The 22,337-nt window shown below is 43.9% G+C and overlaps 1 protein-coding gene across 2 annotated transcripts in view; it reads right to left on the bottom strand.

The window, feature by feature from the left end:
- The window catches only part of LOC142259013 (uncharacterized), a 90,180-nt gene extending 68,620 nt beyond the window's left edge, over nt 1–21,560 (bottom strand). The window contains exons 1-4 of one of the 2 annotated variants that reach the window (XM_075331550.1): nt 21,460–21,560; nt 21,263–21,376; nt 12,361–13,586; nt 12,224–12,226 (exon numbers count right to left, since the gene is read on the bottom strand). In XM_075331550.1, coding sequence (XP_075187665.1) covers nt 12,224–12,226; nt 12,361–13,586; nt 21,263–21,376; nt 21,460–21,544 — 1,428 coding nt within the window. In that variant the 5' untranslated portion in view covers nt 21,545–21,560. Of the gene's footprint in view, nt 1–11,624; nt 13,587–21,262; nt 21,377–21,459 lie in introns of those variants that run through there. The other variant, XM_075331549.1, reaches the window with a different exon arrangement.
- Nucleotides 21,561–22,337: the final 777 nt, after the last annotated feature.

Raw genomic sequence — 22,337 nt, 5'->3', positions numbered from 1 at the left:
CAAAATGAACAAGTCATGGATCCACAAGGAATTTACTACCCCTGTGTCATCCTGGGGAGAGTAAATGCTTGTGGATTTGGAATGTGCTTGATGCAAATCAAAACATCCTGTTTGCAACTAGGGCACAAGTGCTGCCACTGATGGGGTGTCTGTGTGGCCCAATTTTTGGAAAAAAGGGAGACTCCGCTTGGAGTAACCCTTGCTTGCTGTGTTTTTTAAAAGGAGCCAAGATGAACAAGTCATGGTTCAGCAAAGACTTTGCTACCTACCCCAGTGTCATCCTGGGGACGGTTAAGAATGGCGTATTTTTTAATGTGCTTGATGCAAATCTAGTTGTGAAGTGTACAACTGGGGCACAAGTGCTGCCACTGAAGGGGTGGGTGTGTGTGGGGCCCAATTTTTGGAAAAAAGGGAGACTCCGCTTGGAGTAACCCTTGATTGCCGTGTTTTAAAAAAGGAGCCAAGATGAACAAGTCATGGTTCAGCAAAGACTTTGCTACCTACCCCGGTGTCATCCTGGGGACGGTTAAGAATGGCGTATTTTTGAATGTGCTTGATGCAAATCTAGCTGTGAAGTGTACAACTGGGGCACAACTGCTGACACTGAAGGGGTGGGTGTGTGTGGGGCCCAATTTTTGGAAAAAAGGGAGACTCCGCTTGGAGTAACCCTTGCTTGCCGTGTTTTTAAAAAGGAGCCAAGATGAAAAAGTCATGGTTCAGCAAAGACTTTGCTACCTACCCCGGTGTCATCCTGGGGATGGTTAAGAATGGCGTATTTTTGAATGTGCTTGATGCAAATCTAGCTGTGAAGTGTACAACTGGGGCACAACTGCTGACACTGAAGGGGTGGGTGTGTGTGGGGCCCAATTTTTGGAAAAAAGGGAGACTCCGCTTGGAGTAACCCTTGCTTGCCGTGTTTTTAAAAAGGAGCCAAGATGAACAAGTCATGGTTCAGCAAAGACTTTGCTACCTACCCCGGTGTCATCCTGGGGACGGTTAAGAATGGCGTATTTTTGAATGTGCTTGATGCAAATCTAGCTGTGAAGTGTACAACTTGGGCACAACTGCTGCCACTGAAGGGGTGGGTGTGTGTGGGGCCCAATTTTTGGAAAAAAGGGAGACTCCGCTTGGAGTAACCCTTGCTTACAGTGTTTTTAAAAAGGAGCCAAGATGAACAGAGCTGGGATCAGGAAAGACTTAGCTACCTACCCCGGTGTCATCCTGGGGACGGTTAAGGATGGCGTATTTTTGAATGTGCTTGATGCAAATCAAAACATCCTGTTTGCAACTAGGGCACAAGTGCTGCCACTGATGGGGTGTCTGTGGGGCCCAATTTTTGGAAAAAAGGGAGACTCCGCTTGGAGTAACCCTTGCTTACAGTGTTTTTAAAAAAAGATGAACAGAGCTGGGATCAGGAAAGACTTTGCTACCTACCCCGGTGTCATCCTGGGGACGGTTAAGAATGGCATATTTTTGAATGTGCTTGATGCAAATCTAGCTGTGAAGTGTACAACTAGGGCACAACTGCTGCCAACGAAGGGGTGGGTGTGTGTGGGGCCCAATTTTTGGAAAAAAGGGAGACTCCGCTTGGAGTAACCCTTGCTTGCTGTGTTTTTTAAAAGGAGCCAAGATGAACAAGTCATGGTTCAGCAAAGACTTTGCTACCTACCCCGGGGTCATCCTGGGAACGGTTAAGTATGGCATATTTTTGAATGTGCTTGATGCAAATCTAGCTGTGAAGTGTACAACTGGGGCACACGTGCTGCCAGTGAAGGGGTGGGTGTGTGTGTGGCCCAATTTTTGGAAAAAAGGGAGACTCCGCTTGGAGTCACCTTGCGGTGTTTTACATGATTTTAGAAGGCCTTGCCATGCCTATATCTGTGTCTCCTCTTTTTCCTTGTCCAGCTCTTTTGTTTTCACATGAGTATATGTCCTTGTCACTTTCCCATGTGTTTGTGTTGTGTTGTGAGTTGTTTGTCACCTTTTGGACACCTTTGAGGGTGTTTTCTAGGTGTTTTTATGTGTTTGTGATTGCCAGCCATTGTTTCCTATGCGGTTCGAGTTTGGTTCGTCGAACGTTCGACGAACTGAACTCGAAAGAGACCTCCGTTCGACGAACCGAACTCGAGCCGAACCACGACCTGTTCGCTCATCTCTACTAATGACGAATTACACCTTTTTGCTGATGCGGCAGCATCCTCTGGTTTCGGGGTTATTTTTTGTGACTAGTGGTGTGCGGAGCCATGGCCCGCACGCTGGAACAGCTCAGCAGTCACAAGTAATGATACGCTCCTTGAGCTTTTTCCCATTGTGACGGCAGTTGTCATTTGGGGATCTGAGCTCCGCAATAGGAAAATATGTTTCTGCTCCGATAATCTGAGTGTTGTACATGCTATTAATTATTTGACATCTTCTTCTCCCCCGGTTATTAGGCTTATCAGATTCTTTGGAAAAATGATAGCAGATTCCTATAATTTCTCCACCATAGTTTTTAGAGATACTTTAACTCAAATAATTAGATAAGGACAAAGAGACAGAAATCAGAGTATATTGTATCAAAAAAAAATTTTTTAATAATATTCTTCAAACTATTTTTATAAAAACACTTTTTTATTTCAAATTGCAAAAATCATCACAAGGTCAAGAAAAAACATCACCAGAATAAACAAATAAACACATAAACAGATGGGATCTCTGATCCAAAGGATTATTGGTGAAAAAGGCAGAGAATCATTTCATATCAAAAAATCTATATCATAAAAATATCACCCCTGTCCCTTCACCAACATCCATAGTACAGCACTAATACATATATTAATTGATAAATAATAAATATACAGATATATAAATATTATATCGATATATCAATAAATATACATATAATAGCTCCAGTGTAAATAGCCAATGTTCAAAAGGAAGGTTTTTACTCCTATAGACAAGAGCGGAATAAACGAGGAATCTCCTCTATATAAATATAACTTCTCCTTTAAGAATGATATTTCCTATGTCCATAGGTTTAATAAGGGGCAATGAGTTATAGTTTATTTAATAGCTTGCCCACTCAAGCTGTTTATAAATGCCCACTCCTCCCAAATAGAATGAATTACTCCCTTAACAACAGGGGCCAATAATAAGTGTAACAGACATCAATTTGCCATACTTGCCTAATATAAGGTCAGAGACACCCTCAAAAGCTCGACGTACGTTTCAAGGGAAACCTTTTCATCAAAGCCTCATTCTATTTGGGAGGAGTGGGCAAGCTATTAAATAAACTATAACTCATTGCCCCTTATGAAACCTATGGACATAGGAAATATCATTCTTAAAGGAGAAGTTATATTTATATAGAGGAGATTCCTCGTTTATTCCGCTCTTGTCTATAGGAGTAAAAACCTTCCTTTTGAACATTGGCTATTTACACTATTTATTGATATATCGATATAATATTTATATATCTGTATATTTATTATTTATCAATTAATATATGTATTAGTGCTGTACTATGGATGTTGGTGTAGGGACAGGGGTGATATTTTTATGATATAGATATTTTGATATGAAATGCCTTTTTCACCAATAATCCTTTGGATCAGAGATCCCCTCTGTTTATGTGTTTATATGTTTTTTCTGGTGATGTTTTTTCTTGACCTTGTGATGATTTTAGCAATTTGAAATAAAAAAGTGTTTTTATAAAAATATTTTGAAGAATATTATTAAAAAAGTTTTTTTTGATACAATATACTCTGATTTCTGTCTCTTTGTCTTTATCAGATTCTTTGTATTAAAATGTTTGTTTTTCAATATCTTATTTCGGGCCCGCCATGTTCCTGGCGTTCATAATGCTTGTGCTAACTCTCTTTCTCGCTTTCATTGGCAGACATTCAGAGAACTATCCCCTTCAGCCCAGTTGGAGGGTCTTCCGTGCCCATCGTACCTGTGGGACTTAGTGGCGCTCAATTGATGCCACTGATAAGATCTTCACTGGCACAATCAACCTGGCAAGCCTACGGTAAGGCATGGTCTGAGTGGTCTGGTTTTGCAGATAGCCGGTAATGTCTTGTGATGCTAGTCGCCTGGAGGTCACATGTGATTATCTACTCCACCTTTTTCAGACGGGTGTTACGGGTTCGGTGGCGCAGCGACGCCTTTCAGGCGTGTCTTTTCATTTTCGCCTCCTTGGTTGGGCAGATGTTACAAAAGTATATTTCGTCCGCTAGGTGATCAAAGGCTGGAAGAGACGTAGAGTCTCGGTTGAGAGCAGGCGCCCTATTTCTATTGTTTTGTTGCAGCGATTGATTGCAGTTATTCCCCGCCTTTGCTCCTCTCCTTTTGAATCTGCCCTCTTTTCAGCTGCGTTTGGCTTGGCGTTTTTGGCGTGCTTCGTATTGGTGAGCTGGTCTCTGTATCAAAGAATAAACCAGGTGGTTTGCGTTTTGACGTTTCTTATTGCGACGGGGGTTTGCGCATTCGCATAAGGAAGTTCAAAACTGATCGTGCGGACATCGGGTCCTGGGTTCCTTTGTACGCCATCCAGGGCCCCGTTTGCCCTAGAATGTTGGTTGCTACGGATCTCTCCTTTCGGCTCTCCGTTTTTTGTTTTTTCTCCCATGAGGATGGTTCCCCACGGGGGCGTGGCCTGCACACTGATGGCGACAGCTGCTTGAAAGGAGAGCTCTGTGCTGAAGCAGGATAAGGCTAGGTTCGCACACTGCGTCTTTTTGACGCTGCGTTTTTGTGCGTTTTTGGCAGCTAAAAACGCACAAAAACGCACCTGCGTCGAAAAAACGCATCAAAAAACGCATGCGTTTTTGCCGCGATTTGGTGCGTTTTTCGCTGCGTTTTGCTGCGTTTTTGATCTCTGCGTTTTGCTGCGTTTTTTCAATGCATTGCATGGGGGGAAAACGCAGAAAAACGCAGGAAAGAACTGACATGTCCATTTTTTTTTTTTTACTCAAAAACGCAGGTAAAAAAAACAGATGTGTGCGGACAGCAAAAATGAAAACTCATAGACTTTGCTGGGGAAGCAAAGTCCTGCAGTTTTGAGGCCAAAAACGCACCCGAAAAACGCGCGAAAAACGCACTGTGCGCACATAGCCTAAACCGGCTCTTATCAGCTCACAGATAACAGGATTACCAGCTACAGGAGGTGTAACCCCAGCCCCCAGCGATGCCGAGGGGGAGACCTAAAAACACTGGCCATCCAGCCAAGCTGACAAACTTTTACCCCCGGGATAGGGATCTCTCCTCACCAAGCAAGATGGCGCTGGCTTACTACTCCTCACAAGGAGATACAGGCTGCTTGAAAGGCAGCACAGGCATTCCTCTGACAGAGGAAACAATGCAATCTCTGCTGAAAACTCTGAGGGCTTCCCTGCAGGCTGATCTCAGAGAAATAGTCAGAGAGCTGAAAGAGGAGATCAGGTCTCTGGGTGATCGCACAGAGCATGTAGAAACTAAAATGGCTGAACTTGCAACATCACATAACAATCTGATAGATGCCAACACAGCTTTGGAAAAGGAGGTGGAGGCACTGAAACTTAAAATCAGTGATATAGAGGACAGATCCCGAAGAAATAATCTAAAAATCAGAGGGATTCCCTCATCAGTAGCAGATAAAGACCTCCAGGAATACTTCCACAAGTTTCTGCAGCTTATACTCCCTGAATGGGACACCAGAGACCTGATAGTGGACAGAATTCATAGAGTCCCTAAATCCAAAGGCATAGATCCAGCTCTGCCTAAAGATGTCCTGGCTAGACTTCATTTCTATAAAACAAAAGAAGCTGTGCTGCACACACTGAGGGGAAATCCAGCCCTGCCAGACACTTTCATGGGACTGAATATCTTCCCAGATCTTTCTGCTACAACTCTTAATAAAAGAAGAGAATTCGCCCACCTTTCTAAACTCCTTAGAAATCAAGACATCAAGTATAAGTGGGGTTTTCCAGTGAAGATGATAATTTTCAAAGATGGTGGCACTCACATATGTCATACTCCTTCTCAGCTGGGCAAATTGCTGGATGACTGGGGAATAGCCCACCCACCAAACCCTGGTGGGCAGGAGAATCATAGAGGCCCTCCAGACAGGATTAACCCTGAATGGTCAGTAGCTTAGCTGGGACTCCTTCCTGCTTATTGCACCTGCTGTCCCCGCTCCTGTGACACGGGATGTCACGTAGCCCCCCTGATGTTCTCGCCTATGGCGAGCGGTTATACACCGGGCACCCTACTCGGGGAAAACCGGTGCTGTTAGAACTTTTTTGTTTTTGTTCCTCTTCTCACGAATGTTCCTTAATTTTTTTCAAAAATTTCTCTCAATTCCTTGCTGGTCTAACCCCTCTCATCCCTGATGGCGTTCCTAGGAATTCAAACCCCCCTGCGACTCCAATATGAGAATTAAGATATTGTCTATTAATGTGAATGGACTGAGCTCCCCAGCGAAAAGGTCAATGATGTGGAGAGCGGTGAAGGCATCTAATTGTGATATAGCGTGCATTCAGGACACCCACCTTCTTTCCACAGATAATAAACGGCTACTTCATCCAAGGTTCCAACACACCTTTTTGCTAATGACTCAAAAAAAAGAGGAGGCGTGGCCATTTTAATAAAGAACTCAGTGGCGTTTAAATTGATAAATGTCAGTTATGGAGCGGATGGAAGATATATAATTTTGTCTTGTTATATCAACAGCGTCCCTTATACCTTAGCAACGGTCTACTCCCCAAATTCATCACAATTGACCTTTGCTAGGAAATTTTTCCAAGCCTTCAAAGATACTGCCACAGGGGCGGAAATCATCTGTGGAGACTTTAATATACCTGTTATACGCTCCATGGATTGCTCCAACATCAGCATCCCACATGCTAAGGAACTTAAGCATCTCATCAATGAATTCCATTTTCATGACATCTGGAGATATTTGCACGCATCAGAAAGAGACTATACATTCTTCTCTTCCAGGCATCGCTCATACAGTAGAATTGATTTCTTTTTGGTCTACAGCATATCTATAAGTAATTGTGTGGCAGCTGATATTGGTTTAATTACTTGAACAGATCATGCGCTGATCTCTTTGTCTGTTCAGGGTAGCTTTAATGTTCAAAATTCCCCTAGGTGGAGACTGAATACCAGTTTGCTTGGTAGGCAGAAGGTACTTGATGAAGTAGAGTCAGTGTTAACAGAATATTTCAAACAATAATAATGGGGAAATTTCTGACGAGACCCTGTGGGCTGCTCATAAAGCAGTAGTCAGGGGGCAGCTCATAAAAATAGCCTCCATCCAAAAACGGCAAAAAGACGCAGATATTAAATATATATTAACCCGTATTCATCACCTTGAATCCCTGAATAAAGCCAAAGCAACCCCTAACTTGACTAAAGGAATTGTAACCCATAGATTCCAACTAAGATCCCTACTCCTGCAAAAATACGAACATAATCTTAAAAAAAATAGATCGACATTTTATGCTATGGGGGATACAGCGGGGTCCTTATTGGCAAGAAGGACGAAAAAACGTGAGATCCAATCTAAAATAGAATTCCTGAGGGACCCAAACGGAACAATCACTAGACACCCCATTGAAATAGCAGAAGCATTTGCGAAATACTATGAGGCCCTGTATAATCTAAAATATGATTCCAACACATCACCGCCAACTCAAATGGATATATAGGGTTTCCTAGACACCTTGGATCTTCCCCGGGTCTCAGATGAGCAATTAGAGGAACTTAATCTTCCCTTTACTACACATGAAATCCTAGGTGCCATCAAAATGACTAAGTCTAACTCTGCCCCGGGCCCCAAATGGTCTGCCATACGAATATTACAAACAATTTATATCCACTCTGTCCCCCTTTATATTAAAAACCTTCAATTTTTGGCAAAATAAAGGGTCAATTTCCACAGACAACTTAGAAGCGATTATTATCACACTACCCAAGCCAGGGAAACCTGCAGACACCCCGGGTAATTTTAGGCCCATTTCACTCTTAAAGGGAACCTGTCAGCAGAAATTTCGCCTTAAACCTAACAGATTCCCCCTCTGCAGCTCCTGGGCTGCATTCTAGAAAGGTCCCTGTTATTATAGTGCCCCCTTTCTGACCCAAAAAAAGAGTTTATATCGAGGTACCTTTTTGGCTTCTGATTCTCTAAATGTGTCACGGGGGCGGGCTGCCTGATGGCCGTTATTCTGCCCCCTGTTCCTGTATGCCGCCCCCATCGCCGATTTCTATACTTCTGGACGCCGCCCACTGCTCCAGCCATCCCCGCGCATGCCCAGTGCTCATCTCTCGTGGATGAGCACTGTGCCCAGTGTCACCGGTGGTGACGTGCGCGCAGGGTTTAGATTATGGGCGGTGCTGTGATGTTAATTACCAAGCAACCGCCCATAATCGCGGGACCGCGCATTCCCCCTCGGCCTGCTTCTTTCTGCGCAAGCGCGCTGCAGCTGAACTCACGTCACCTCCTTCCCATCTTGCCCTGAGGCAGGAAATAGATGGGAGGAGCGCGGAGCAGTGACTACACCGATCAGGAGGAGTTCAGCTGCAGCGCGCTTGCGCAGAAAGAAGCAGGCCGAGAGGGAATGCGCGGTCCCGCCCGCGATTATGGGCGGTTGCTTGGTAATTAACATCACAGCACCGCCCATAATCTAAACCCTGCGCGCACGTCACCACCGGTGACACTGGGCACAGTGCTCATCCACGAGAGATGAGCACTGGGCATGCGCGGGGATGGCTGGAGCAGTGGGCGGCGTCCAGAAGTATAGAAATCGGCGATGGGGGCGGCATACAGGACCAGGGGGCAGAATAACGGCCATCAGGCAGCCCGCCCCCGTGACACATTTAGAGAATCAGAAGCCAAAAAGGTACCTCGATATAAACTCTTTTTTTGGGTCAGAAAGGGGGCACTATAATAACAGGGACCTTTCTAGAATGCAGCCCAGGAGCTGCAGAGGGGGAATCTGTTAGGTTTTAGTCGAAATTTCTGCTGACAGGTTCCCTTTAAATTGTGATTTGGGTTGGGATTGACAAAATTTGGGTTCTTGGGGAAAATCAAGTCATCCATTCTAGCTCTCTACTCTCACCCAAATGCGTCAGTGTTGGCATCGGGGTTTCTGTCATCTAAATTTCAAATAAGTAATGGCACTCGCCATGGGTGTCCATTGTCTCCCGCTATTTTTGCGTTAGTGGTAGAACCTCTGGCAGAAGCTATACAAAAAAACATAGCCATTTCTGGTATAAGAGTCGGGGAATTTGAACATAAACTTGGTTTATATGCAGACGATGTGATAATTTCCTGTTCTAACCCTGTAGTTTCGATTCCAGCAGTGGTGAACACATTATCGAACTTTTCTAAAGTGTCGTATTATAAGCTTAATGCGGCAAAGTCTTTGATATTGACGTTTAATGTACCGGTGGAAGCCAGGAGTGCGCTGGAGGGGGCCTTTCAATTCACATGGTGCAACAGGGGGATACCTTATTTGGGTATTAAGCTGACTCCATCGCAGATGTTGATTAAAGAAAATTTGGAACCTTTGATCCAAAATTTAGAAAAGATATTGGGAAGGTATGAAAAAATATCGTTGTCCTGGATGGCCAGGATAGTCCTTTAATTTGTTTTTCTTACCCAAAATATTGTATGTGCTCAGATGCCTACCCATCAAAATTTCTCACAAAACCCTGATGAAACTTCAATGGTTGACTAACAAATTTGTCTGGGGTAATAAAAGGGCTAGGGTCGCAGGTAAAGTGTTATACCTCCCATATGACTTAGGGGGATTGGGCACCCCAAACATAACGGCATATTATAAAACCTTACTAATTGAATCACTAAAGGAATGGTGGCGTCCAGGTAATTCACATAGATGGGCTCAGATTGAAAATTTCCTGTCTCGCCAGGGCTCGGTGAGAAGAATGATGAAAGCAGAATATTTGAGCCGTTCACAGTTCTCCCCGTGTGTTCCCACCATGTCAGCCTCCCTGGAGGTCTGGCGAAATGACTTGATTCATAAGATTCAGATTCCTCTTTCAGAGATTTCCCTCAAGTCGTTGGAATCTCAAATCCCCTTTTTGAATCTGGCCAGGTGGGAGGGATCAGGCATTACAGTGCTGGCGGATCTATACTTTGATTTGGGTCTTAACCCCTTTAATGAAATAGTACAGGAACACCCCTCTTTAAAGGGCTGTTTCTATCAACACATCCAAATTAGTCATTTTCTGGCCTCTAAATTTCCTCCAAAGTTGAATCCTCTGTTACCTACAACAAAGGCTTTGGTATTTAAAAAGATAATTAAATCCAAAGGTATCTCCTCGACATACAAATGGCTCAATAACCCCCCCGAAGAGCAAAAATCTCCTTATATGAATAAATGGGACGTGGAGTTGAGTGTCCCCACCTCTCCTTCAAACTGGCACTCGGCATCAGCAAATATCTAAAAATACTCCAAGTGTATAAATCATCTGCAGCAACTGAAAAAAGTACACCTGCGATGGTATCGGTCCCCAGCCAACTTAGCACAATTCCTCCCAAATTATTCGCCACATTCTTGGAAGGGCTGCCTCCAAAGGGGTACTCTTGGTCACTGCTGGTGGGCTTGTCCCAAGGTTTTCTCGTTCTGGTTGGAGGTGTTTGGCCTGATGAGAGAGCTGACAGGCAATCCTATTAATCCGAATCCAGGTCTGCAGTGCTAAACGTGGGTATAGAGGAGTTCTCTTGGGAATCCAGGGGTTCATTAGTTCACATTCTAGTTGCTGACAGATATTGCATAAGTAGCTATTGGAAATCCCCAAAGACCCTACATTAGTTGAACTATATAACCGAATTAATCTCCAATGCCAATACGAGTTCTGTCTGGCTCACTCCATCCGCGCCAAAAACAAAATACTACAGATTTGGGACACATGGCTAAACTCTGTATATGCTTCCCCTGTCAGGCATCTGTTTCCAGGGCAAACTGTATTATAATAAAAAGTGGGTCAAATAAGGTCAAAGAGCGTGTTACTCAGGGAGTTCACCCATACCACATGTCAATATTCAAGGTGTTTATATCTCTGTTGTTGTTACTGCATGGGCTACCCTGGAATGCCATCTAATTCCCCCCTCCCCCTCCCTGGTTGCTTCCTTGCAACCATCCATGGTTCTCCCCCTCTCCCCCACCTCTCTCTCCCCTCCCTTTTCTTATCTTCCTTTCTTACTCCCTAGTTCTGGTTGTTTGGAACCCTCGTTTTGAGGATTAAAGAGTAAATTGGTAGGTTGACTCTATACATATTGGGTATTGATTAACCTAAAAAAGTTGCAACTTGCATCAGACATGATTGTTGGTGGTTTGATAGGAAATATGAATCATAATCAAAGGTTATACTACCACATGTTACAGCGTTATTCTCTTTGTGTATTATTGCCAATGATACCTGAATTTCTTCTTTTTGTAATATAACTTCCTACAATAAAAATTGATTGGATAAAAAAAAAAAGAAGGAAATGTGAGATCTATTTCAAAGAAGGAAGGAAATTTCAATATCACTTCTATAGGAAAGAGAAACTTAATGGTATCCCCAGTACAATTCAATTTATCATAAATTAATGATTTCCCTTGGGATATGTGGACAAGTGAAATAAAGAAAGATAAGGGTTTGTTAGATTTATTAACAAAACAATTAGAGGAAGCAGAAATTATATTCCGGCATGAACAAGGTAAACTGGATGATATTGAGCACGAATGGAACACAATGTCAGGTAAAACTTGGTGTAACAGTTTTTGAAAATCAGTACATACCTGGTCACAGCCTTCTGTGAAGACAGCAGTAGGGAATATTTTATTTATTCCTATTATAACCATATTTTTATTAGTTTTGGTTTGCATTATCTATCAAGTTATTGTGATGTGCAAAAGATATATAAGAATATAAAAATAGAGATGAAGAAAGAAGATAATATCCTAGAAATGCTAAGATGCAAACACATGACTCTTTAACAAAAAGCTTCATGTTGGTTGGTTGCCAATCAAGGTGTTGGGCCAGGATCTTCAAAAGAATGAATGTGATACGAATGGTGAGAGAATGAATTATGATTTTCAGGGATTTCTCAAAAATTAATTTCTGGGGGGATTGTAAAATAATAAGGATTCATGAATATTTTTAATGAATCTTACATCTAAGCCATTATGGTTTGAATGTACAGGGTTAAATTTTAGAGTACGAATGGATTTTGAAGAAGCTGGCCAACCTCCTGTTGGTAATTATTCAGTTCAAAATTCAATTATTTGAGGACCCCTTGATTATCTGCTGTATATATTATACCCCTGTGTGAGATCTTTGATGCACAACAAGTTCTGATTTCTGAAAAAAAAAATTCCCACATACTGAACATGAAAATGGCTTCTCCCCTGTGTGAATTTTCTGATGTCTGACAAGGACTGATTTCTGAATAAAACATTTCCCACATTCTGAACATGAAAATGGCTTCTCCCCTGTGTGAATTCTTTGATGCTCAACAAGATGTGATTTCTGAATAAAACATTTTCCACATTCTGAACATGAAAATGGCTTCTCCCCTCTGTGAATTTTCTTATGTCTAACAAGGACTGATTTCTGAATAAAACATTTCCCACACTCTGAACATGAAAATGGCTTCTCCCCTGTGTGATTTTTCTGACGCGAAACAAGATGTGATCTAAAACTAAAACACTTCCCGCACTCTGAGCATGAAAATGGCTTCTCCCCTGTGTGAATTTTCTGATGTCTAACGAGGACTGATTTCTGAATAAAACATTTCCCACACTCTGAACATGAAAATGGCTTCTCGCCTGTGTGATTTTTCTGATGAGAAACAAGATGTGATCTCTGACTAAAACACTTCCCGCACTCTGAACATGAAAATGGCTTCTCCCCTGTGTGATTTTTCTGATGCGAAACAAGATGTGATCTCTGACTAAAACACTTCCCGCACTCTGAACATGAAAATGGCTTCTCCCCTGTGTGATTTTTCTGATGCGAAACAAGATGTGATCTCTGACTAAAACACTTCCCACACTCTGAACATGAAAATGGCTTCTCTCCTGTGTGAGATCTTTGATGCCAAACAAGTTCTGATTTCCGAATAAAACATTTCCCACACTCTGAACATGAAAATGGCTTCTCCCCTGTGTGAATTTTCTGATGTCTAACAAGGTCTGATTTCTGAGTAAAACATTTCCCACATTCTGAACATAAAAATGGCTTCTCACCAGTGTGAATTTTCTGATGTGAAACAAGATGTGATCTCTGACTAAAACACTTCCCGCACTCTGAACATGAAAATGGCTTCTCCCCTGTATGAGTACTTTGATGTGTAACAAGATGTGATTTCTGATTAAAACATTTCCCACATTCTGAACAAGAAAATGGCTTCTCTCCAGTGTGAATTTTTTGAAGATTGGAATTTTGGACTTGTTTGAAAAGAACAGGTGATAGATCTTTCCTAGGAAGGACTGGAGGTATATCTGGGACAACAGCATGCTCTTCATATGTAGCCTGTGTGATACTTTGATCATCTGTTTTAACTTCTGAAGATATTACAGGTATATCTGAACTCCCGCTACAGTCATCTGCTAAAAATAAACACAATGTTATTATTATTTAATATTATTTTGAAAATATATTTTTTCAACCATAACATCAGAAATTAAATTAGGAAAAAATGTATTCTGAATCTGTTTTCCAATTTCGAGATCTAAGAGTTACATCATCGTTAATTCGGACCTCCCATTCCTGTCTCAAAGATATCTCTCCAGTAGCAACAGTTCTCTTAAATGTCAAACAGTAAATAATCTGAGTGACTATCACAATGTTACTGCGGGATAACAAGGGACAGGGGGCTCCTATACTGTCGCTCATGCTAGGAGACCTTAGGCTATCTCTAACCTCTGAATTACCCCTGAAGGTGGAGATGCCAGAGTCTTGTGCCTTTATATTCTCCTGACCAGATCTAATCTGTTATCCCCCAGTGAAGGAAGGGGCAGGAGTATAATGACAACAGATTAAGACAGATGGAAAAAAAAAAATTCAGACACACTGCAAACTCACAGAAATAAACAGTGAGAGACTAAGGAGAAAAGCAGGAGCAAGAAGGCAACAACAAAAAGACAACAAGGCTTAACACCACAACAGCTCATAGTAATAATGCACAACAACTATCCGTAAGTCTGGATCACAACACCTCACCAGACCAGTATAGGTAAACTATAAATGGTATTAATGAAATAGTCCAGCCAGCATATACAAGATGGGAGCAAATGATACTGGCTCCCCTACAGCATGTAATCAAAGACATTAACAAGCAGCCCAGCAGAGATTAACTCTTGCTAGCCTACTTAAGTCTGTAGTTCGACGCCTGCGTCTCCCTGCGCTGCAACACAGACATCAGAGAAGTTAGCAGGCAGAGTGTAGTTTCAACAGATCCTGACGCCGCCATAACAGTTCGCAAAACCTGGAAAATCTCCTGTTACATTGATCCACAACATAGACAATTTCAAAGAGGTTGTTTTTTCAAAGACAAAAATAAAATAGTTAAAGCCACATGCAATAAATAATTATTAGTTCCTATGTGACAATTCACCTGTATCCGATCCATTCCCCAGTTCCTGCTGCTGCGCGACTGATCAAGGAGGAGTAGTGACCATAAAAAGCACATCTGGCATTTTTATCAATTTTTCTCTTTACAGCATTTACTGATTGTTGTAATTAGTGATGAGCGAGTGTATTCGTTACTATTCGCAGAATAGTATGGTACATGAGGAGCAGGAGGAGGGGAGATAGGAAGTGGCATATGATGAGGCGGAAACACTGGTAGAAGTTGGGCTCACTATTCTTGGCATGTGTAGAATGTGTGATGTTACAGTTTGCGACTCTATCCCAGCCTCCACCAGGTTCACTCAGTGTGCCATGACAGATATTTATCATCCCTGTCCACAACAACTTGTCTACGTGTTTGTTGTTAGGTGGACGTTCCCGGTTACGGCGTTGGTCATAGCACAGTTGAGATTGTTTAAACACGTACTTGTGTAACGAAGGGAAGGCACACCGGGCAAAATAGTGGGGGCTGGGAACACTGTAACGTTGGGCAACCACAGCCTAGAGATCACGGAAACACTGTGTTCCCACAAACCTAAAAGGCAACATCTCCATGGCTAGATATTTGGCAATGTGTGAGATTAGGTTTTGTACCTGTGGGTGCGTGGCTGGGTATTTACGCTTCGTTTCCAAGTTCTCAGGCACGTACAACTGGACACTTCGCTGGGACAAGGAAGTGGATGTGGTTGATGTTTGCTGTGTCTGTTCAATCACAGCTTGTCCGCAGGATGTATGAGTGCCTGCATCCTGTACAGCAGATTGTGAAGGACGTAGCACAGGTGACATGGCAGTGGTTTGACCCGCAGACACAAATTTAGTATCCTGGTGTTCTGCCCACCTACTGTCTGTCTGCAGTTTCCAACATCATTTCTGCTCATTATTTGAAACTTCACTTTCCAAAACTGAACTACTTCTATTCCCTCCATCTTCTAACCTCCCCTCTCTGTGTGTGGTACCACGATAACTCCTAGGCAGCAGACTCGCTGTCTGGGGGTTATGCTCGAAACTGATCTCTCCTTCACCTCCTACATACAATCTCTTGGCCGCTCCTGTCGCTTGCACCTCAAGAACATCTCTAAAATCTGCTCCTTTCTTAAAACTACAAAAAATCCATACCGTGGCCCTGATCCACTCCTGCCTTGACTACTGCAATTCTCTATTAATCGGTCTTCCCCCAACTAGACTCTCTCCTCTACAGTACATCGTTCATGCTGCAGCCAGGGTCACCTACCTGGCTAACCGTTACTCGGATGCTTCTGCTCTGTGCCAGTCATTGCACTGGCTGCCCATATATCACAGGATCCAATTCAAATTGCTTGTTCTCACCCACAATGCTCTCCACAGTGCGGCACCCCCCCCTACATCTCCACCCTCATCTCTGTCTATCACCCTACCCGTTCTCTATGCTCCGCAAACAATTTTTGACTAACATTCACACTAATCCAAACCTCACACTACCAGATCCAAGACTTCTCCTGAATTGCACCAATCCTCTGGAATGCTCTGACCCAAGAAACCAGGACGAACCACAACTTACTCAGCTTCAGACGTTTTCTAAAAACACAGCTTTTTAGGGTGGCCTATCACACTCCTAATTGAATTAAATTCACATAGTCCATCCACGACTTCTCACAACATAACTCTCCATCAAACTCCACCCAAAAGCATCTCAAAGATTGGCTGACTGGTTCAGGCAACCTTTATCTATCCTCCATTTCTTTGAGATGGATGGATTGTCATTGGAAATGAGCACCTGTACCTTGTCTTCCCCACCACCTCATTGTAGATTTAAGCTCTCATCAGCAGGGTTGTCTTTTTTTGCTATAATTATTGTATTTTCCATAACTGTTACTTGCTTAGATATGTGCCTCTGAATTGTAAAGCGCTGCGGAATATGTTGGCGCTATAAACAAAAAGATTATTATTATTGGCTTGGCTGCCATGTGGTTCTGCATACTGGTGGTGCTCAGGTTGCCTTTGCCCTGGCCTGTGCTCAACTTGGATGGCAGATTCTACAGATAACAATATTTTTCTCTGAAGGACTTTCAGAAAAAAAACTTCCAGACAGCGGCTGAAGGCCTCCTTGCCCTGACTTGGTCCACAGTGGGGATTCACTTCGGAACAGTTGACCAAGTTCTCACTCTGGGCAAACCACTACCCCTTGGTGCCTGTGTTGGTGGACATATCCATCTTCCTTTGTGTTGCTATGCTGGGTATGCATGTCAACGGTCCAGGTTGGATCAGTGGACTCATCATCGACCACCTCGTCTTCCATCTCATCCTCCTTCCCAGTTGAGTTTGTAGGCGGACTTGATGGAAACTGTGTCTCATCATCAGCAGCCTCCACCTCTGGAGACAGTAAATCAAGTTCCTCAAAGTGGCTTTCTTCTGGCCGTAGGTCCTCAAATACTTGTGCATCAACACACGCCACCTCCTCCCGTGACTCTTCAATGCTGCACGGTGAGAGGCCAGAGCCAACCAAAGCATATGTACAAAACAGATCCTCAGAGTGGCCAAGCTAGGGGTCATAAGTCTCCTGTGACTGATGATGGGGGGAGGAAGGAGAACCAGGTTGAAGATTAGATGGGCCACCCTTCTGTGTATCCACAGTAGACTGTGTGGTCATGGAAGATTTGTTGCTACTTGAAAAATGCAAAGAAACCTTGTTGTCTGCCATCCAAGACAGAATCTGCTCTCGCTATTCTGGCTTACACACGTTTACGTTCCAGACCGGAAATTTTGAGGAGGATGGTAAAGCCCAGTGCCATAATGGGCACATTGTAAACTGCTATGGAATATGTATTCCATCATCTGAGTCTCAATGGGGGAGGGACTGCCCAAATGTATAAGTGAGCACAGTCCCTCCCAAATGTATGTTAGTGGGCCACCTCAGCTTTCCTGACACCTGCAGGCCCTCTGAAAACTTGAATTGAGGGCCGCTAAATGAAATGAAGGAGGAGGAGGGTAAAGCCCAACGCTACAATGAGCACATTGTAAACTGCTATGGAATATGTATTCCATCATCTGAGTCTCAATGAGGGAAGGACCGCGCAAATGTATAAGTAACAGGAGTCCCTCCAAAACGTACAGTACAGACCAAACGTTTGGACACACTTTCTCATTCAAAGCGTTTTCTTTTTTTCAAGACTCTGAAAATTGTAGATTGGATAGGACAATGACCCCAAACACACCTCCAGGCTGTTTAAGGGCTATTTGACTAAGAAGGAGAGTGATGGGGTGCTACGCCAGATGATCTGGCCTCCACAGTCACTAGACCTGAACCAAATCGAGATGAAGGCAAAAGGGCCAACAAGTGCTAAGCATCTCTGGGAACTCCTTCAAGACTGTTGGAAGACCATTTCCGGTGACTACCTCTTGAAGCTCATCAAGAGGATGCCAAGAGTGTGCAAAGCAGTAATCAAAGCAAAAGGTGGCTACTTTGAAGAACCTAGAATATAAGACATATTTTCAGTTGTTTCACACTTTTTTGCTAAGTATTTCATTCCACATGTTAATTCAGAGTTTTGATGCCTTCAATGTGATCTACAATTTTCATGAAAACTCTTTGAATGAGGTGTGTCCAAACTTTTGGTCTGTACTGTATGTTACAGGACCACTTGAGGCCTCTCAAGTGAATAATCAAGATACCAATGGGCACGTTCTAGCTGGCCTTGTAAAGTAGTGGGGATCAGCTAACTAGAAATTATGTATGACAGAGGCACCTACAAAATTTATAAGTCAGGCCCCTCCCAATTATAAAAGTAAAAAAAAGTCAAAAACACTACATGTGAACAAAAGTTAAAAGGGACTTTTTTTCTCTGGTTTATTTAGCGTTATATACAATTGATTATGCAGGAAAAAGTTTCTTAATGTTTCTGGCCTGTAAAATACAATTTAGGTTAGGTGTGGTAAGTGTTCATGTGCATCTGTAAGTGGTGTAATACTGTGACATCCTTATTCCCAGAATCCATATGTGAGTCAGAAATGTATGCAGGCATATCCTCCAGGCTCTCCCCATTCAGTTTCGTCACTTTCCCATCCATTTCATGCTTTTCCTCAGGCCCCCAGACCTCTTTGTTGGGTCCAGCAGAAAATTATTCGCATTTCCCATTGACGTGCACTTGCACGTGTATTCAGAACGAATACACGAATATTACAAAGTACTCGTTACGATTATAGCGATTACGAATATTACAGTACTCGCTCATCTCTAGTTGTAATTCATTTTATATTTTCAGCTTGAGAAGAGTAACAATACAGCAGTGATGGTGAACTTAATAACTCTTCAGCATCCCGCAATCGCATCACAGGGCGCAGACAGGAGTTGGTATTGTGGCGCCCCAGGACCTGGTCGCCACAACAGCATTGCCCTTCTAAAGGGTTAATGCTGAGCCTGGAGGTAATTGGGAGGTCCATTGGCCAGCAAGTTTAACATCCAACGCAGTTCTCCCTCCGGCCAGCAGGGGGAGCTCTGAACCTGGAATTCCAGGGAGCATTCCTCAAGTCTGACCTGAGGGAGGAAGTAGCAGTCAGTCTGTAGAGAGAAGTGAGAGCGAGCAGACGCAGAGTGTGCTGTCCTGTGGATCTGGGGCCTGGAGCTGGAGCAGCTTGGCCCAGGGAAGCAGGAGTAGCAGAGAGGCAGAGAAGAGACTCGGACATCGGAGTCTGTGGCCACCAGGGCTTAAAATATTCCCTGGTAGCCGAATCCGAAGGGCAGGAGAGCTGCAAGCACCTGGCCCATAAACAGCCCGAAGGTACAGCTGCAGCATCAGGGCCCAGTGAGGACTCCAGCAGAGAAGCACCAGAGAGGGCCTGCGCAGCCTACCACAGAGGGAAAGGGACGTACCACCAGTCCCAGCAGCAAGAGGGCCATTGCTAGATCCAGAGAGCAGGGTCCTATCGTAGTAAAGAAAAGAACAGGAGTAGGCCTCATACTCAGCTGGCCAGAAAGATCACCCCAAGTACTTCCAGGCCGACCGGATCCCCTTCACCACCTGTGACGGTCTCCCAGGACTGGACTGTTCTTAAAGTAAAAGAGGAGAAGGTAAAGAGACTGTTGTTTGTGACTGGTTCTTCCATTGCCTGTCGGCCCTGCACCGTGTTATCCACACAACACCATAGCCCTGGGTTGGGCGAGTCAGTATGTGCGAGTTCCATTTTGGTGATGCTGTCAAAAATGGACATGCAAGTTTAAAAAGCTAAGGGGTACTTTGCACGCTGCAACATCGCTAGCCGATGCTAGCGATGCTGAGCGCGATAGTACCCGCCCCCGTCGCACATGTGATATCTTGTGATAGCTGCCGTAGCGAACATTATCGCTACGGCAGCTTCACACGCACTTACCTGCCCTGCGACGTCGCTCTGGCCGGCGACCCGCCTCATTCCTAAGGGGGCGGGTCGTGCGGCGTCACAGCGACGTCACACGGCAGGCGGCCAATAGAAGCAGAGGGGCAGAGATGAGCGGGACGTAAACATCCCGCCCACCTCCTTCCCTCCGCATTGCCGGCGGGAGCAGCGGGACGCAGGTAAGATCTGTTCATCGTTCCCGGGGTGTCACACACTGCGATATGTGCTGCCTCGGGAACATTGAACAATCCCTCCCACTCCAGGAAGTGGATGTTCGCCGCCCACATCAAGGTCGTATGGAAGGGTAAGTACGTGTGACTGCAATTAATCGTTTGTGCGACACGGTCAACAAATTGAACGTGTCGCACATACGATGGGGGCGTGTCACATCGCATACAATATCGTATGCAGAATTGAAAGGTGGAAAGCAGGCTTAAGGATCATTGCCATTTGTGCCCTGGCGTCGGAATACCGGGAGGTGCGCCCGGATCTCTTGTTTTGTTGTGGACTCCTTGCAGACTTTAAGGATTTATATTCATGTTTGGTGCTTTATCTTTGTGGTTCCAATAAAGCCCTTTGGATTGTCCCTCAGCCTGGTGTCCCGTACTGCTCTGTTGCATACCCCGTCACAGTAAAGACACGGTGGCATCAAACCCTTGTTCTAGCCAAGCTCTGCCTATTTTGGCAAAGCTGGTTAAAATTGGCGTGAACACACACACCAGCCTGTCTCCTTTTCAGCTTTAGACTTCTGCAATTAAGAGACCTTAAGAGTCCTATAATTGGCATATAAACACTGAGGCCCTTAGGAGAATGGGGGCCCTATGAAATTGCCCAATTTGCTCTCCCGTTCCCCTAATGCCAGTCCTTCATGCCAGCCTGTGTCCTGTTCAGTTTAGACTCCTCCAATTAAGAGACCTTTGGTTACGTCATGTCACTTGACTTTGAAGTCATCAAAGGTCCTTAAACAATTAAAATCAGAATACAAATGATGGGGACCCTAAGAGTGGGGTTCCTGAGAAGTTGCACAGTTTAACTCCTCTGAATGCTGGCCCTGACTGTAACTAGGGCTTATTTTTAATCCCAAAAAATCATGCTATGGCTTATTTACGTGGTAGGTCATTTTCAGGAAACAGGGTATTCATGAACCCTCTGCAGGTTTTTGAGTTGCCTACATAACATAGAGAAGACACTAGAAACAAACAGCAGAAGAAGCAGAAGCAAAGAAAATACAGCTGAAAAAACAGAACAAAAAGCCTAAAAATGTAAACACAAAATGAGTGCAGAAAGTACATGAGTAGATATCTCTTACTGGATAGAGCTGGAGGAAACACATCCTGAGGAACATCGGGGTCTTCTTGTTTACAGTCCTGTGGCAGAAGAGGACGGGGACATCTCTCTGGTGTTGTCCTCTTACTGGATAGAACTGGAGGAGACACATACAGGGACTGAATTCATTCCTTACATACAGATAATTATAGGCCGTGTGTATTTAGTCCTGTCTATTACCTGGTGATGTGAGGGGTCGGGGAACCTCCATCATGACGTCCTTGTACAGATCTTTGTGTCCTTCTAAATACTCCCACTCCTCCATGGAGAAATAGACAGTGACGTCCTGACACCTTATAGGAACCTGACACATACAATGATACTGTCACCCCCGATCCCTTCATAGCGTTACTGTATAATGTCCCAGCATTCCCAGCAGTGTCACCTCTCCAGTCAGCAGCTCAATCATCTTGTAGGTGAGTTCTAGGATCTTCTGGTCATTGATGTCCTCATGTATCGGGGGGTGAGGTGGAGGCCCCGTGATTGGGCTCAGGGGTCTTCCCTCAGACACAGGGGCCTGACAGCGCTCACTAGAGGCCTTCTTCACTACTGTGTAATCCTGGTTATGGAGAGACACAGTAATAAATCTCACTCCAGACATTTCCAGAGTCCTCACCTCTCCAGTTCTGTCCATCTGTTATCCCCATAGATAAGAATGATGTAATGTGACGTCATCAGAATCTCTCACCTCTCCAGTAAGCCGGAAGAGGATCTCTAGGGTGAGGTGTAATATCCTCTCCGCCATCTTGTCCCTGTCCATATCCATCCTTCATGGGGCAATCAGGAGAATTCTCTTCTATAGAGGATCTCCACTGAGAGGATCCGATATTATAAGGACCTGAATGGGAAGGATATTGGCCGATATATAAAATACTGCAGATAATAACACAGATAAGATATCACTTGGGTAGGAAAAAAATGTCTACATCAAATGTGCTATGTAAGTAGTAAAACCGACCGATAAAAGTAGAACATTAATTTTATAGCAATATAAATACAATGAAAAGTGATCAATTATCCATATTGCACCTAGAATGGGATGAATGAAAATGTCGGCT

This window comes from Anomaloglossus baeobatrachus (assembly GCF_048569485.1).
Source record: "Anomaloglossus baeobatrachus isolate aAnoBae1 chromosome 5 unlocalized genomic scaffold, aAnoBae1.hap1 SUPER_5_unloc_22, whole genome shotgun sequence".
Taxonomy (NCBI): Eukaryota; Metazoa; Chordata; class Amphibia; order Anura; family Aromobatidae; genus Anomaloglossus; species Anomaloglossus baeobatrachus.
Note: the sequence above shows the minus strand (reverse complement) of the source record. Positions and strands in the feature narration are given on the sequence as shown.